Source organism: Falco punctatus (genome assembly GCF_963210335.1).
Source record: "Falco punctatus genome assembly, contig: scaffold_42, whole genome shotgun sequence".
Classification (NCBI taxonomy): Eukaryota; Metazoa; Chordata; class Aves; order Falconiformes; family Falconidae; genus Falco; species Falco punctatus.
In genome coordinates this window covers 459,759-477,885 of record NW_027660254.1, presented here as the reverse complement: position 1 = coordinate 477,885, position 18,127 = coordinate 459,759, and the positions used below count along the sequence as shown (strand labels likewise).

General features: G+C 46.9%; 1 protein-coding gene and 1 long non-coding RNA gene across 2 annotated transcripts; both read left to right on the top strand.

The window, feature by feature from the left end:
* Window positions 1–291: 291 nt before the first annotated feature.
* Window positions 292–4,066, top strand: LOC308057359. The gene is made up of 2 exons (XR_013925233.1): window positions 292–724; window positions 2,888–4,066. It is a non-coding gene; the product is annotated as an uncharacterized lncRNA (long non-coding RNA).
* A 2,380-nt stretch (window positions 4,067–6,446) lies between these two features.
* LOC308057350 (ankyrin repeat domain-containing protein 26-like) lies at window positions 6,447–9,063 on the top strand (the record flags this gene model as incomplete). The annotated part of the gene is made up of 3 exons (XM_080411468.1): window positions 6,447–7,304; window positions 7,726–7,860; window positions 8,929–9,063. The coding sequence occupies exons 1-3, from the start codon at window positions 7,152–7,154 to the stop codon at window positions 9,061–9,063; spliced, it is 423 nt and encodes a 140-aa protein (XP_080267594.1). The 5' UTR covers window positions 6,447–7,151.
* Between the last annotated feature and the right edge of the window lie 9,064 nt (window positions 9,064–18,127).

Below are 18,127 nucleotides of genomic sequence, written 5' to 3'. Positions count from 1 at the left end.
AGGCTGCAGTCCTTTGGGGAAAATCTCCTCCAGCCTGGGCCCTCCATGGGTCGCAGGTCCTTCGGGAAGGATCCGCCTGCTCTGGCACGGGGTCCTGCGCAGCACTGCGCTGTGGGTATCTGCTCCAGCATGGTTCTCTCAGGGGCTGCAGGGGAATCTCTGCTCTGGCACCTGGAGCAGCACCTCTCCCTCCTCCTTCGCTGACCTGGGTGTTCGTTTGCGGGGCTGGTTTTCACATGCTTTTCCCCTTCTCTGCCCGTGTGGTGGTTTCACCCTTTCCTACGTTTGTTTTTCCTGAGGAGCTGCCAGCACGGCTGAGAGGCTCAGCTGTGCCCTGCGGTGGGTCCATCGAAACCGTCCATGTCCAGCACGGGACGACCCCTGGCTCCTTCTCACAGGGACCTTCCCGCTACCGAGACCTGCCACCTGCACCTAATGCAGCAAAGCATTGAACAGCTTATACATTGGGCAGTATTTGTGCAGCTTTGTGTCTTTTCTGTCTCAAAACAGGTTCTGCTACTTTGCTGAAAATGCAAAACATACTTCTTGAATATGAACAGAGAATAGAACGTCAGAAAAATCAGTATAAAGCGCTCTCAAGAGAAGTAAGGAAATTGGAAGATGAAAGGGAGGAGTCACAGTTCAGAGCGGAGAAGACTCAAGATTTGAAATCCGTATTGGCTCACCAAGCAGCAGAATGGAAAAGGGATATCCAAAGCCTTAAGTATGTAAATTGTGGTCTGATAATGTATTATCTTGTCAGTGGTTTTGTTCCGAAAGACACTGATGGTGCAGGCAACAGGATGAGAAGTTTCCAGTCTTTTGGGTTTGGGTTTTTTGAATCCCGTGGGCCAGTTATGCTATGAAGTAGATAATGGGAGAGGGGAAAAACGTCCGGATACCAGCTCCATGTACAGTCTTCTGGATGTTGTTCTAACTTTGTTTTCTAGCAAGAAAAGAGCAAGAGAGTGTGTATGGGGAAATCAGATTTATAAGAGAGATTTGAGAGATGGTTGGGTGGTGTTTTTTTTTTTTTCATTTTGTCCTTGCGGCTTCAGTTGGCCTATAATACTAGGGTTTCTGGTAACTCCACCCAGTGCAAGTCAAACCAGAGCTTAGAGCATTTGTTTGCTTACCTGTTTGTTTGTTGGAAAGGTCAAGTTTGGGATTGCCCCTTTCCCCACACTCCTGAGCTAGACCCAGAGGCGTGAGGTTTCTCATCGTTGTTGACATCACGTCAGACAGGCGTGGCCAGCAGGCACCGTAGGCAGTTCAGCAAGGACAACTGCAGAGCCCTGGCCTGGGAGGGGAGATCTCCTTGTGGTGATCCCCGGTGGGACGGCGTGGCTGGGGAGCGGCCCAGGCAGAGAGCGAGCTCAGCAGGAGCCACCGTGAGCTGGCAGCTGGGGCGGCCCGCAGCGGCCTGGGCTGTATGGAGGGCAGCAGTGCCAGGGCACTGGGGGCAGTGAGTGCCCACCCCTCCGCAGGGCTTGCTGAGCTGTGTCTCGAGCCCGGGGCCCGGTGTTTGGCCGCCCAGCCCAGGAGATCTTGCCCAGTCCGTGTGAGGTCGGCAGGGAGATGCCGGGCTGGCCCGGGGGCAGGAGCACCAGCCCTGTGAGGGGAGGCTGCGGGAGCTGGGCCTGGGGGAGTTGGGCCTCCCAGCGCGGGGGAGGGGGGTACGAGGAAGAGAGGCCGGTCCCAGCTTGGCCTGGGTTTGACTTCAGCAGGTGTTCAAAATCCTCAAACATCTGTCAAGTATAAAGAAGTAGTATTTTCATTCTAAGTGAATTCTCCAAGCAGCGTTAAATTTATACTTTCAAAAGTTACACTTTTTGCGAAATTACACTAGAAATTACATGTAAAGCTTTCTCCTTGCAATATACGCCATTCAAATACAAATGTTTCTGTCAGTCTTTCAAGTAATTTTAGTGGTGGTTGATTCTTGTTTTGCGGAATTTCTAAAGCAGGCTTTCAATTGGCAGTTCTTCCCTTAGGTTGACACTTGATTTTTTTTAATTTTTTTTTTTTGTCCACTATTGTGAGTATATGGGAAAAAATAGTCAAAATAATGATCAAACGCAAAGCTGCTTTCTTGTTTGGGTACCGTGGGCACACCATGGACCGTTTTTTACCATGTCAGTGCTCATTGCTGATTGTTTCAGTTGGTAAAGAAGCTGACCTTCCATAAGGCTTTCCTTGTAAGTCAGCTTCAAAATGAAATTGCTGTAGTTTCTCCCAGAGGTAGATCCAACTGAGGTTTAAAACTGTTTTTAATCGTATTCAGCTTAAACCCCATGCATTTCTGAATCTGGTTTTGAACACTGACATCCTTCTTGAGTAAACAGAAGCTGCTTGTTCTGCCTGTGGGCAGCAGTTGTTTTAGACTTACAGAAGGCTGCTGAAAAATTGTCGGGTCTGCCATAGGTAAGTGGCGTGCTGATTCACCAGTATTACTTCTGGTCACTGAATCCGTAATATGTAGGCAATGCTAAGTATACTAAGAAAATGTATACTAACCATAGTAAGTTTACGATGCTTTGATCTGATGAGACAACAAACTCCTTTTTCAACAAAATGGCTGTAATATGAAGATGGGTTTTTTTAATTTTATTTTTCTAGTGTGCACACTGGTGTGTGTTTCCCTATACAAACTTACAAATAACGGATAAATCACCCAAAGTTTTTTTTCTCTATCTTGTACAACTGATACCATGCACAACGGAATGAAGTTAGAATTCTTTAAAAAGTTGAAAAGTACAGTAAAAATATGAACTCTGAAAACATTTAACATTTTTTATGGTTTGAGTTGTCTCTGCAAGTTCATCATGTTGGAATATCTACTTTTATATCAGTGCTTTTGTTTCTCAAATCCTCCGTTAAATCCCAGATGTTCTTTGAAACAACAAGAAGAAAAGAGGCTCAGAGTAGAAGTGCTGTGTGAGAAAATGAGAGAAGACCTCCGAAGGAAAGAAGATCAATATTGTAAAGAGATGGAGGAGAAACAGAAACTTGAGTTACACTCTAGGAATTTAGAAATGGAGTTAAGAACACTGAGAAAGCTCTTGAAACAGGTATATTAAATAATGAATTAAAGTCTTTGTCTTATTTTCTGCTTCTTTTCAATTGTATTCCAGTATGCCTAGAGAAGGAGGCGCTTTGTTCACGGAAGAGGCGTTGGATAACAATTGTCAGGTTTTGAGAACAGTAGGGTACAGTTGGTTCACAATTGGGCTGGTTTTTTTTTTTTTTTTGCTTTGCAGTTTATTATTCCTTTTTTCCTTTTTCAAAATTGAGGTTTCATTTGTATTTCAGGCAAAGCCTTACGTTTTTTTGAATTACTACAAAACATCCTGTATTTCGCCTTCTTAAATTTTCATAAGAAAATTTAAATTTATTTATTTATAGGTGGATTATCATAACGGTGGGGAATCAAAAATGTTTTCAAGTATGCAAGGGAGAATGGGAAGATGTATTGCTAGCTCTGTTTTTTCTTCAGATGCAAGCAGTTTTATTGTATTACTGTAGGTTGAAGAGGAACGTGATGAAACACAGAGACAGCTCTCTCAGGAAAAGAGGGCCAGAGCCCTTCAAGAAGGAATTTTGAACAACCACCTTGGGAGACAAATGGAACTAGAAGAAGGGACAAGAAGATCTATAGGAAAAAAATCAGAGGTAAGCAGATTTTTTTTTCTAATAATAAATTAAATTTCACCATGTTTGTTTTAAAGTCATAATAAATCTTACATAACTTTTTCTGTTTCTTGATGGTTTATTTACTGTTTACCAGTGTAACTTATCTGGGTAAATACCTTTCTTGTTTTCTCTTATGTCTAAAAGTTCTGGAAAGCAGCATCACTCCTGTATGTACCTGAATTACTTGTGCAAGTAGGAAACTAATAGAAGACACTGTTTACACCGTTTCTTAACCTATCTGTTATTTGTCATTTCACAGACATTTCGTCATCACTTTTTAGGCTTTCTAGCAGTGAAACACCTAGCTACCTATGGCAAGGTTGACCAGGAAGAAAGTTGTTTGACAGTGTTTGTGTTTCCATTGCTTTTTTTTTTTTTTTTTAAATTAGTTATTCCCTTATTGAACTTACTTCAAGTATGCCTTTCTTTTCCACCTCCACATAACTAAAATTTTATGATCGAATATCAGCAATGAATTCAACTCTCTGTAAGAGTTAGAGTAACTGGAGGAGAAAAAGCAATCATAAACACTGTATTAAAAAAGATCTTGAAAAGAGTTTACTGAATTTCCTAAAGAATGTGCAGTGCCTGGAAGATCTTGAAAAGAGTTTACTGAATTTCCTAAAGAATGTGCAGTGCCTGGAAGCCTTTTTTTTCTTGGCTGTGCTGCCCAATAAATGTAGAGTGAATGTGTTTAAGTGGAAAAAAGTTATACATAAAATAAAGAGGAAATATACAGGACTATTGCATTCCGGGGGTGATTGAGTTTTATAGCTAACTTCCAGTAACACAAAAGGATAAGTGTTCAGAAGACATTTGAGAAGGAAAATACCCTTTCTAGCCTTGTGTTTACCAGATCTGTAGCACAACTAATTCAACCTTAAAGGCAGTATTATAAAGGCATGCACATACAAGAAAGCGCTGTCATTTTAAAAGCTTTGGTTGCTGGTTTAAGGGGGGAAAAAAACGTAACTGTATATTTGGGATGTTCATTTAGGTTTTAAGGATATGTTGCACTTCCGTTGTGTACGTACGTTGTACATGTGCATGGGTTCACAGAGTAGCTTATTGCCTGAAACTTCATCTTTGAAGTCATGCTTTAGTACTAGAAATGTTAAAATGCAGTTTATTGCTGCAGGTTTTTTGTAGATTCATTTCCCAATTGGCTCTTTATTCATGTTCCCTGTCCTTCAGGAATCCAGCACTGACAGAGAACAGGATCTGTTGTACAAGAATCAGTTACTACAAGATGAGATTGCTATGCTAAGGCTAGAACTCACTCAAGTAAGACTTAGGCACCAGGAGGAAGAAGGAAAATATTTAAAGGAAAATGAGACCTTGAAAGAAAAAAATGAAGCTCTCAAAAAGGAACTTAAACTGAACAAGGAAGCGTTAAGACAAATGTTTTTTCAGTTCAACACGGAGCTGGACTTACTAAAGACAGAATCTGCAGTGCTGACTTCCAAACTTGAGCAGACAAACAAAAGCAAAGACAGACTAGAGACAGAAATTGAATCATTTCGTTCCTCCCTGAACGCTGCAGTTCAAGAACTTGAACTTCATTTGTCATCAAAAAGCAATGCTGAACGAAGATTTCACAGAGAACGTGATGAATGCCTTTGCTTGCAAGTCGAGCTCCATCGTGACCTCTCTGGCGTGCAAGAAACCAACAAGAGCTTGTCTCTGCAGCTGTGTAAAGCTAAAAGCAAAGCTAATAGGCTAGAAAATGAGCTTCACCAGTTGAAGCAAATGCTCAGAGAAAAAGCTTTGCTTTTAGAAATGGCAAAAAAGAATTAAGTCAAGGCCAGTGTCGGGCAAAGGAATGTGATCATGCTTGACAACTTGAGAAAGATCCAGTAAGCAAACCTGTAATAAAACAGGAGTCCTTGCAGGAGCGATTGGCCCAGCTCCAGAGTGAAAACCTTTTTACTCCATCAGCAATGGGAAGAGATGCAGAACAAGAGGATCATGAAAGAAAAAATAGTGGATTATGTGCAGCACTGTTTTAATGACATTTTCAGCAAACTTAGAGCTGATACAGAAAAGCAAGTTTATCTAATAGAAGAGCGAAACAAGGATTTAAATGCCAAGTGCACTGATTTAAGGGAACAAGTCTTTAAATATGAGACTGACGTAGTAGAAAGACAGGTAAAGTATATGCGTAGAAAGAACAATTTAAAGTTTGTCCATTCTTGAAATTAGTTTGTTCCTACAATGTATCCGGTGTAAGTTATATGCATGGGACCAAAGAATACTGATTTGTTCTGGTTTGTTATGTTTCTCTCGGAATTGCGGAAAGTTTTGGCAACGGGGATATTAGTCCTCAGATCTAAGCAGAGAACAGAAAAAAGGTATCCAAGTCTAAGCTTTGATCAAGAAAGGTGATTCTTCTCTAGAACTTTTTTTCATCTATTTTCCTTAGTCCATGTTATGCCCTATAGAATAGTCTTAAGTATTTGATGGTGTTGATGTAAGTATTGCACTGATGACATGAATGAGAGTGGTATAAAAGGAGGAACCATCCAATACACGAGGGCTGAGAAATGAAGGTACAGAGAAGTGAAGTGGTTGGGGATAGATTTATATGAAGCTTCTATAGAGGGGAAAAAATAGGTTCTCTGTAAGCTGCTATCAAGAGTGAAGAGTATTAGTAATGTCCAGCTGTTGATTTCTGTATGTGTTTTGAGGGTTCTGAGGGGCCTACCTGTTCCTCAAAGTTCATGTCAGACGGTGACCTTAAGCTTTCCCTTTTATGATGTGTAGCCACACTCCAGCAGTACTGTCAATCATTGTAAACTGTGACTTGCTTTGTATTCTTACTACCAAAATAATGGGTTCCTTTTGAAGATCATGTGAGAGAGTGTGTGTATATGTATATAGCTATATATATATATGAGCTATGCAGATTTTTGTAAACCTAATCTATCAGTACTTCTAAAACGAGCTGAGTAAGAAGACTACAAGAGGATGTGATTCAACATACCCTTAAAGTGTATCTCAAAGGAGCTTTCAGATATTTGTATTCATTTAATTGTATTTGTATAGTGAAGAAACAGAAGAAAGAACAATCTAACACAAAGTCCTGCCTTCAGTCACCAGAGTAATATTTGCAGTCAAACTGTGGCTCTTAGATCACAACAGATTTCTTTGGGTTTTGTCAGGAAAAAAATACCTGATTGCAGTGTGTTCCTGTGTATTGTTCAAGGAAGAACAATACCTGAGCCTTTTTTATGTGTTAGGAAACAGAAATCCTCGTGAACAGCTGCTGATAGTCAAAGGTTCTCAGCTGAGAAAGATGACGAGAGGTCATCATCCATGCAGATGCCTGCTGCTGGCAGGCAAAATTTCATACTTTTGGGTTCAATCTAGACAGGTCTAATTGTATAATAAAATAAGTTAAAGGCGTATTTCATGTTCTTAGAACTTTCTTCATGCTAATTTAACTGTTTCATTAGGGCATGTTTGGACAACTGCAGCAGGAGCTTGCTGATGCACCTAAAAAGCAATCTATGCCAGAAGCTTCACTTGAAGTTACTACACGCTACCACAGTGACCTGGAGAGAGACAAGCTGCGCTTGCAAAAGGAGTTGGAAAGAAAGTTGAAAACTAAGGTACTTAATGTCTGTAACTATATGAATAAATCTGAGTGTAGCTGTTGAAAGTAGGAGCGAATGTTGTCCTTTTGCACCACCTTTTGCAGTGTTCTTACGAAAACTGAAGTATAGAGGGAACCAGAGGAGCTTTGCAGGAAAGCTGTAGGGTGATTTTGTGTGTGTGTGCATGTCATCTTATCCCCCAAAGTTGTAACCTCATCCTGTCGCTTCTAGAGTATTCCTTCTTCCCACCAGCTCCAGCTGCTGTTCTTGGTTATGGTTCCTAAGGTGTGTTTTACACTCCACATCAACCTTGGCCATAGGTCTTGGATGGGTGGAGGAGAGCTTAGGCCTGTTTCTGTGTAAGTTACTGCATTCTCCTGCGCTCTTGTCTTTTCCGGCCACCTTACTTTTTCTTCTGCCACTGTTGCCTTCACAGACGCAGAAGCAGAACATGCTGGCTCTGACATCCAAGGACTTGCACAGCACGTGGGAGGAGCACTTGAAGTCAAGATCCCACCTTGAAGAGCGCGTTGCTCAGCTGGACGAGGAGAAGGCTGAACTGTTGCAACAGGTGAGCCCAGAAAATTCTCCGGGCACCGAGGCAATACCCAGGAGAACCACATGCACCTTCTGGTCAGGTTCTTACATATCATTGCTTTCTGTTATCCCTGCCATTCAGGCTGCGAGTACCTTATCGTTTGGGGGTCACGGAGGAAGCAAATAAAAGCTAGATGGGTATCTTTGTGTAAGTTCTGGAGTGGCTCTGTTGGGAAGAGTTCCCAGTGTGGTTTGCTATCAGTTGAGCACATCGAGCAAGGCCACAGTTCCCAGTTCTTCCTTGGATTTTGTGTGGTCATCTTCTGACCCCTTGGTTTCTAGGCAGGTTTATGTTTCCAGTGCGTGTATGGAGGAGCTGCTGTATGTTTTCAGCGTAGCGGGAGCTTAAAAGCCTTGCAGAAAAACATACTGAAGGAATGCTGGGTAAATGAACGAGTGCTTGGGAAACAAGCAGCGCCTGCCAGTTGCCAAGGGGCGGCCTTCCCCTTTTCTCCTTTTCTGTAGAGGGAAAATGGAAGAACAAAGTCAAAACAGCTGCCAGCTCTCCTCTGGTGTGGCTGAGAAAACACCAAGAGGAGGAAAACCATCATGTGGCTAAGTAAATGCCCACACAGAAGAGGTGGAGGTAATGGCCGAGGGGAATAAAATGTTGAAGAACTCCAAAAGATCAGATTCCTCCACAAGCCCCTGCCTGCTGGTTGGTGGAAGATCCCATGAAAGCTTTGGATGGATTGATGTTCTCCCATGAAGTGCATACCTACATAATCCCTACTATGAGCAGAGGCACTGCCAAAAGTGTTCTCCAGCATCTTTTCCACCTGTTATGTCTAGAAGAGGATGGCCTTTGCTTCAGGCGAGGGCATCTGTTTCTGTAGTTACATATTGGTCTGTTTGATGTGAAACCTGAAGTGATGGATGGAATAGCCTCGGGAATTCCGTCCCATGGCATTCTGTGGAACGTGGCTAACGGATAGAGATGTCCAGCAGCTTCTCTGTGGAGAGCGCTAGATGCACAGACTGTACGTAGGTATTTTTCCTGTGCTCTGTGTGCGTGATACATCTTTCTTTTCTCTTTTGAAAGTGCGAGAGTGAAAGAAAGGAAGTGAAGAAGCTGGTAGAGTTGAAACGCCCAGTTGAACTACGTCTGGCCCAAGTAATGAAAAGAAACCTCGATCTGCAGAAAGACTGTAAGAGGTACGGCTTTTTAGCGTGGTGAAGAGGTATCCCTGCGTAGGAGTCATGTTTTATTAAACTTTAGTGTAAAAATAGGTGTACCTAACTGTGAGCAGATGCCAGCCTCGTGTTAGTTCTTGCAAGGTACTTCTGTACACCAGCCCCTGGTTTTCAATAGCTGCCAAAACAACTGCAGATGCAGGTTGCCCTGCAGTTCTCCTGGGAAAAAGGGAGTCTTTCATTCCTCTTTTCAGGTGAAATCTGGACTCTCCAAGTGTATGTGGCACAGGAATACTGTTTTTTCCTGGTAATTCCTGGTGCGTCAAGTACATTAAAGATAAAGCAAGCTGTGTCTGTGCTGTTTACATGAGAGTATGTGAAAAAGTCCAGTTTTGTTTCTTTTTGCTTCATTGTTTTCATGACTAGTTTGCTGTGCAGGTTGAAGAGGCTGCTGAGCAGAGCTACGAAGGAACTAAGGGTGTATGAGGCGAGAGGGGGACTGTCCCAGCTTAATTTGCAGGGAGAAGTGAAGAAAATGGTCAATGAAATTGGCAGATTAAGAACAAAGGTGAGCTTTATTTTGTTTGGGTTATTGTGGTGGTTTTTCTTTTGTAACCTTTATTCTTTCTTTATACTTCTTTTCATGTTGTTGATTTTGACTACTTTTTTCTTGGCTGTATTTCTGAAATTATTTGGCTGGTTTTTGATGTTCCTTCTATGGTCACAGTAGTAGGCGACTGTAATACTGATGTAGCTCTTAGGGGTAAAGATGGAAGTGTTACGTACACAGCAGTATCTGCGAGGGCGCATCAGGGGTAGGCTGTCCTGCAGAGGAAGGGCAAAGCAAGAGCCACAGCAAGGCTGGCAGGGTCTGTGACCACACAGGCCAGGGATCAGCCCCACAGGCCCTCACCAAGAAGAGCAGAAGAGTTCTGGGGACAGTTCTGGGGACAGTTCTGGGGACAGTAAGCAGAGTCCTCCAAGAGTGCAGATCACCAGGCCGGTCCATAGGGATGGGCAGGTCTGCAGTCCTACTGGGACGTCACGTCCATGGGTGAGGGCCAGGGCTGAGAGCAGTGAAGGCCCAGCACAGGCCTGGCTGCAGCTTGAGGCCGTGGCAGCATCGTCGGGCTCCGACGGATGCATTCCCTCTCGGAAGAGAGGGGAGTAACGCCACCATCACTCGGAACAACTCTGTGCAGTTGGCCTTGCCCAAGGTCACCCCCTGAAGCCTGTCTCAGGCACGAGTTGAGCAGGAGGCAGGTGGGGGTTTGCTTTTCGGAATGGTGTCTTTGCTTCCCAGGGCACGATGCAGTGTGAGGTGATGCGGAAAAAACCCTGTAACTTGTTGCTTACTAGTAGCTGACTCAGTCCGTCTTTCCCTTGTCATGGAGACCCAGAAGTAGAGTTCCCAGAAGTGGTTCTGAGGTTGCTCTGCGTAATAGATTCTAGTTTTTAATTTTGCATCCTTTCTGTCTAATAATAAACAAACAGTTCCTGTTGTGCCCATAACACTATATCCACAGGACCCATCAGCACTCTCTTACCTTCCAAGCCTGAAACTGAATTTCAGCCCAGCCAGCTACCAAAGTCCCTACCAACTAAAACTGGGTAATCACAGGGGGGTTTAATACCATTCTGAAACATTTGACATTGCACAGGAACTGTAGGGTCTCCTGGTCTTGGCTGGGGAGTGACCTGTAAAAAACCCAAGTTTTTGTGGCTGAGCATGCGTGCACTTGGAAAAGGACTGGAGAAGAAATACTTCCTCCTGGAAAGAGCACAGAGATGGATTGTGTTTACTCTGTATTGCCACCTTGTATATAAATTCCTGCCTTTCTTCTAATGTTTGGAAGAAAACAAATACACCCAATTAAAAAGTGCATTTTGCTCTCCATTCCCCCATTAAATGGTCAGACTGATTACAGAAGTGCTCTTGAAATGGCTGCTGCTCATAGCCATTTCCCAAAACTCATACAATTCAGGTTTTGCAACCTGAATTTACTTGGCTGTGTTTTCAACAAAAGTCTTTTTTCTGTCTTTTTAAAATTATTATTATTATTTATTATAGCTTTTCCTTCTAGAGATCACGTCTACAATAACAGATCGCTGCTAATACATTGAGGATCAGCTAAGGAAAGTGACTGTACATCAGCCACTTTGGTCGGGAGAACACTGCCAGAGTGAACAGGCTTGATAAAGCTGTGAAGGCTCATTCCAGAAAGGAAAATGAAGGTTTTAGGAGCTGTACCATTATTAGCAATGAAGAAAAAGAAGGTATTTCAAAGGGCTGAATCTTCTCCCTAAAAAGTGGTACCAGATTCCTGTCCTGTTGTAATCAATATTTTCAGCGCTAATCACAGTGAAGTGTGTCCCTCTCTCTGATTTAGGATTTCTTTCCCATCTCTCTGTTTTTCACAAACTCATTGGCAAGAGACAGTTTCTAAGAGGAAGTAGTGTGCTGGCAAGGTGTTCCATCAGTCAAACCATCTAGGGTATACTGGACTGTGACATCACCCCAAAACCTTATGGTACTTATAATAAGGTTTCACCACGCTGAACTACCTAGCGGCATCACCGCAGCAGTACAAAAGTTGGGAACCATCCTCCTAATCTATACCAAAGGCATGACCTGTCTTTTGATTTCTGGACCACGTTTCCATACCCTCAGTGCGCGTTTGTGTTCTTTTGTGGCAGTGCCAGCTCAGCCACATTTACTGGAAAGTAACTTTCTGACCCTGTCCTGGCAAGGCAGGTAACTAGATGATGCCTACAGCCCCCCCCCAGCCCCCCTCCCGCTATATTAACCCTTGCTGTTCGTTCCTTTGGCATCCATTTGCCCAGGGCTAACGATGGCACACAAGCAGGACTGCTCAACAAACTAGGAGGCGAATTGCTCGCAGAGCTGTTTTGGCCATAACTCCCTGACGAGATGCCCTTGCCCTGAACGACAAGCGCTTTCCCAGTTTGAGCCATTTTCTTTTAAAACCAACTAGACCGAGCCCCCCAGCGTGCTCGCAGCGCGGGCCCCGCCGGGGGCCAGCGGGGAGCTGCTGCTGCCCGGTACGCCGGCACCCCCCCGGGCTTCCCGACAGCGGCCCGAGTGCTCTGCGGGGGGCGCAGCGCCGCCGCCACCCGCCGGGCCTCTCGCTGCCCCCGGCCCCGCTCGGCAGCGCCGCGGCCGGGCACCGCGGGGCAGGAAGTGACGTCACTCGCGCTGGACTCGCGCTGGACACGCGCCGGAGCAGACCCCGCCCCCGCCAGCAGAGCCCGCCGGCCGTTTAACCGCCGCGCTCGCCGCTGAGGGAGGCGCTGTCCGCCGCTGCCGCGCTGAGGAGCAGCCTGTGCGCTCGGCTTCCCGCCCTCTGGTGGTTCGCTCTGTAGACAGCCGTACCGGGCCGCTGCCCGGGGCCCCGATCCCCCTGCCCCGGGGGCCCCCCGATCCCCCGTCCCTGCCCCGGGGGCCCCCCGATCCCCCGTCCCTGCCCCGGGGCCCCCCGATCCCCCGTCCCTGCCCCGGGGCCCCCCGATCCCCCCCATCCCCCGTCCCTGCCCCGGGGGCCCCCCGATCCCCCGATCCCCCGTCCCTGCCCCGGGGGTCCCCCGATCCCCCGTCCCTGCCCCGGGGCCCCCCCATCCCCCGATCCCCCGTCCCTGCCCCGGGGCCCCCCGATCCCCCGTCCCTGCCCCGGGGCCCCCCGATCCCCCGTCCCTGCCCCGGGGCCCCCCCGATCCCCCGTCCCTGCCCCGGGGCCCCCCCGATCCCCCGTCCCTGCCCCGGGGCCCCCCCGATCCCCCGTCCCTGCCCCGGGGCCCCCCCGATCCCCCGTCCCTGCCCCGGGGCCCCCCGATCCCCCGTCCCTGCCCCGGCCCACCGGCTGCCTCCCGCCGTCGCTTCGCTGAGGCGGGACCGTGCCGCGGGATGAAGAGGTTTTTCAGGTTCTGGAGGAAGAAGAAGGGGCGGCCGGCAGCGTCCGGCAGCTCCGCCAAGCCCTTCCCCACCGGTGCCTACGAGCTCCGGCTGAAGGACCTGGGCAAGCTGCACCGTGCGGCCGCCCGTGGCGACCTGGGTCAGGTGCGGCAGAGACTGAAGAAATACGGCATCGACGAGCGGGACACGGCGGAGCGGTAAGCGGCGGGGGGCAGCAGCGCCGGGCGGTGCTGGGACGGGGTGTGGGGGGGTTGCGGGCAGCGCCGGCACCCTCAGGTGCAGCTGCAGCCACCGGCAGCTCAAGGGCACTGGGAGCGAACGGCAGCATCGCTGCGGGGAGCCTCAGCCTGGGCGGGGAGCCAGGGCTGTGCTGCCAGGAGCCCTTGGAGTCGGCCGAGCATCCCCCGTCTTGTCCCGGTCTTGCCCCGGCCCCCTCCGTGCCCTCGTTCCCGGGGGTGTTGCCTTGCCTGGGGGCTCAGGAGCTGCAGGGGGCCGGCAGCAGCCTGGCCAGGGCGGGTTGCAGAAGGAGCCTCACGGCCATTCTCCAGGCACACTTGGAAGGCAGAGTGCAATTGCATTACCCCTCTGAGGCCTCAGCATGGGGGGTTAGTAGTTGAGCTGAGCAAGCTGCACTGCCTCAGCTGGGAGTAAAAGAGGGGTAAGCACTGCGTTTAGGAAAGGGTAAATGTGCTGTGTATTGGTGCTGTGTGGACGGTTGCCCGATGTGCCTTTTGTGACTCTGATGTTGCAGCCAAAGCAACATCAGTCTGATTTTAGGTGGCAGTTACTTTGCTGTTTGCTCTGTGGCCTTGGTACAGCTAATTAGTGCCTTGGTTTGGAAGATCTGGGCAGTGCCATGCAGAGGAAGCTGCTGCTTCTGGCAGGTGTTAGGATATGTGCTTTTGAGTCGAGCACAGCAAGTACTTGGCAGTTGTATCTTAAGGAGAAGCCCTGGGCTGCAGCATAGCTCCTCATGATCCACCGTAAGCCTAAGGGAATCAGCTGAAGGTTTTGGGTCTTGTATGTGTTGAGCTGTTAATGCCTTTTCTGAAAAGACTGAGTCAAAACATCCATGACATTCAGAGGAGATGCTGGTTTAATCAGAGTACTTCAGCATCCTGGGCTGTCTTTTCTGAAGACTGGACTTTTGCCAGCCAGCTAGCTTATTGCCCTGAAAACACCTGGAACTGTCTAGATTTGTAGGAAAAGCAATGAAGAATGCAGTCCGTCAGCACGTGGGCTGTGTGCCTGAGTGTTGCCAGCCAGTATTAGTTTATGCAGCTGGAGGGTGGGTGATGCTGGCTAAGGTGGCTCGAGTGCACTTTTGTGCATACTTAAGCTGCCAGAGTCAAGGTGCTCGATGGCATTTATGGAAATAGTTCTGAAAGTCTCTCTCTTTTTCTTCTTACTGCCTTCCCATTCACTGTGGCTGATTCAGTCATCAGTCAGTCACCAGCTCTTAGCAGACCCTGGTATGAAATTGAGCTAGTTTTTGTGTTTCAAGCTCATCTTGTCTAGAAAGCTTTGTTTCCTCTGGAAAGGTTTCCTTCTGTGTGCCAGGCTATTGTCAGTGTTATAACAGGACAAATAAAGTCACAAACGGTAAAAAAAAACAAGCCAGGGCCGGGGGGGGGGGGGGGGGGGGGGAGGGGAGAAAAGGCAGTGTACTATGATGAGCACTGTGGTGGTTTTGCCATGATAATGCCCAGTGCTGAAAAGCTGCTGAAAAGCGCGGCTGAGAGCAATTCAGTGGACAGAGCCTGCCTGCTTGCTGCAGCCACTGCCCTCTGTACCAGCCATGGGGGTTGCAAGGCCACCTGTGCCCTCTTAGTGCTTGTGGGTGTGATGTGTGTTGTGAGTGACCACTGGATACAGCTGCATTTCAGGGCTTCATCGTGTTGGAAGACTTGATATCATTGGAAGTAGAGGTGAAGAATAGGAAATAATGCAAAGTAACGGCAAAAATGTGTGCATTGGTTGTATGACTATCTCAGGTTTGCTCCTCAGGATTTCCAAAAGCAAAATCTTGCACCAGGAACATGGCAAGTATCACACATACAAGTTCCTTCCATAAAGTGGGTCCTGTAGCCCATAAGACCTCCCGAAAGTGTGCTTGATGCAGCATCAGTTAGGAGCAGGCAGCTTTCAGAGGTGGTCTAGCAAAACCTTCAGCCTCACTGACAAAGATGGGCAAAAGTCAGCACAGAGCTGGAAGCACTGCAGGCACAATGCCAGCTAGTCATGGATCCTGGGTCAGAGCTCATCGCTAAGGGAGATTTACCCTGTCAGCTGCCTGTCAGACTGAACTCCAGCGCTTTCATTGCTTGGCTTGTAGCTGCTGGGTTGTCGGCTCAAGGGCCATTCAAAGTGTGTACTGCCAACCTGCTGTTTCCCAGTGGGGTTGTTTCGTGGCTGCTCAGCATCAGCAGTTCTCTTCTACTCTGTAGGTGATCAGCGTAGCAGCAGCAGGAGCAGGAACAGAATCTGGGCAGTGTCCCCAGGGTTGGGTGGCAAAAGAAGTTCGGTGTTACTGGAGGCCTCTTGCAGGGACAGGCAACCCTGAACACCGGTGTTCTCTGCCAGCCTGTTCCCTGAAGTGGATCTTCTGTGGAGCACAGCAGGCCTTGCTCCAAGCAGAGCCGTCTCCTGTTGACAGACTGAGAGGCTTGGTTGAGGAGGACAGCAACAAGTCCACAAGTTTTCTGAAGGCTTTTCTGTTTGCAGAGCTGATAGTGACTACTTCACGTCTGTCATGCTTCCTAGTGGTTGGTAGTAGCAGCTTTCAGATGATTGTGGACTCCTTCATAACCAGTCCTGGTTAGCTTTCAGATAATCTCAGCCATTCATTTCTTCAGAGATGAAGGATCCTGCATGTTTACATGGGAATTTCTCAAAAGTGGTGGTAGTTGCTCTTGAGCTACTCCTCTGTCAGTGCTCCAGTCTGTTCCCTGTCTGTAGCAAGACATTACAAGTGCTTTGAAGTTTTATGTATTTCTCTCATCCTCATCTTTGTTGCAGTGGAGGAGGCTTTTCAGCTGCCCTGTAACAAGTATCTGTGTTACAGATTACTGTGTTTCTGCATCACCTGCCACTGCATTTGTGTACCTCTCCCTTTCCATTCCCCCGTAGCCAGGGAGCTGTTGTGCTTCTGCCTCAGCAAGGTTGGTTGAGCTTTCCTAAATACAAGAAGGACCTACCCACAGTGATGTGGTTCAGAGCCAGTGCTGGTGTTCCCCTCAGTTCTTGAGGAACTGTGGGATTGTTACTGCATCACCTTCAAGGGAGGAAGGTCCCAGCTGTTTTCTAGCTTGTCTTCTGCTCTGTTGGGACAGGTGTCCTGCAGAGCAGCAGGTGCTTTGCCTTTGCACAGAGTGAAGCTTGTGCTGATTTGTGCCTCTGACTTAGGGGGAAACACATGCAAGGACTTTCTGGGCAATTTCTTTCAATATAAGTAGGCTGGTTAATTGACATCAGACCCAAGGTGTTCTGTGGTTTGAAGGAGTCCTTTTCTTTCTGGCAAGGCTTTAACTTGAAGAAAAGAGTTTCATTTTCTTATGCTGGTCATGTATTATGGAAACACAGTATTCCCTCCCTGGAGAGGACTTCCTCTGTAGTAGGCTTATTATGACTATTGTAGTTATACATATCTGAAGGATCAGGTATTACTTTCCTGTACTCAGGATTACAGTGTTCTGTCTGGTTTGCTGCATGTTATGGGGGGCACTTTGGTGCAAGTGAGTACTTGGTTTTGTTGCAGTAGTAAGCAAGCTAGAGAAAAAGCAGAAATTCTTGAAGTGCAGGGAAACGCTAATACTCTTTATATAAAGCCCATCTACATCTCTGATACTTCTGGCACATGAATAATTACAGAACTTAGAGGGTTGCTTGCCATAGTTCTCAGATTCCCAAACTTTGGTCTTTTTTGCTGCACCACAGGTGTAGTCCTGCTGGAGGCAGTGACCAACACCTGGGCACAGGAATCTGTGCAGATTAAGTTCTAGAGTGAAGGAAATGGCACCTTACTAAGCAGATGCTGCGGAGGGGTTTTGCTGGCCAGTCTCGGGTGTTTGGTGCGCAACTGCTGTTACTGGTAACGGAATGAGAAATCATTTCTTAAGCTTGCTTTGTGCAAAGTGAAACTTGTGGTCATATCAATTTATCAGAGCCTGAAATTATTTCTCTAGTTGTCTGTTTGTGCTAATTTAATATGTTTAATTTTTAGGACACCTCTGCATCTTGCTTCTGCGAATGGCCATGTGAATGTTGTTACATATCTCGTAGAAAACAAGTGTAAACTAAATCTTACTGACAGTGATAACAGATCGCCGCTGATGAAGGTATTTGGAATATGTTATGCTCTTTCAAGTGGGGCTTGCCAACTAAATGAGAGGTGGCTGGTAGGATTCTTTACACAGCTCAGCGTAGAAGCATGCATCTGGTAATCAGCGTGGAATAGGCATATGTTAGCTCAGCTTTGTAGGTGCTCTTATTTTCCAGCATTGGGAAGCTGGGGCAATTGTAACAGAGTGCTGGCAGTTCTTCCTTTTTTGCGTGTTGTTCCCAGGCAGTACAGTGCCAGCAAGAAGAATGTGTAGCTATTCTGCTAGAGCACGGTGCCAACCCACATCTGGCAGATGCTGACGGCAACACTGCCCTTCACCTTGCTGTCCGATCTCCTAATACAGCTGTAGTGGGGCTGTTACTTGAGCATAATGCCAATATTGATGCTCGGAATAAGGTAAATTTTTGTATTTGTTGAAGAAGTTCTTTCAAAAAGTTGTACTAGTATTTCTCTTGTAGGGTTGTTTTTTTTACTTTTATTTTTAAATGTATTTATCTGTCCTTTCAGGAGGGAAACACTCCGCTTATTCTTGCTATCTCTGAACGTCATGAAGATATAGCAGAGTTTCTTCTGCAGAGAGGAGCTGATGTGCATGCTCGAGATCACTGTGAAAGGTGAGTGGTTTGTCAAAACTCTGCATGGGTCTCTTCAGTATTCTTTAGGTTGGATTAATCGGAGGCCTGAGAATGAGCTCTGAAAAAAAAAACAACCCAGGGAGCCACATAGCAGCTATTTCTGTGTGACTTGTGAAAGAACATCTGCACTTGGCTGTTGTCATACCTCGGTGGGTGCTTTCCTCGTAGAGGATTACAAGAAGGCATTGTCTGTGGTGGC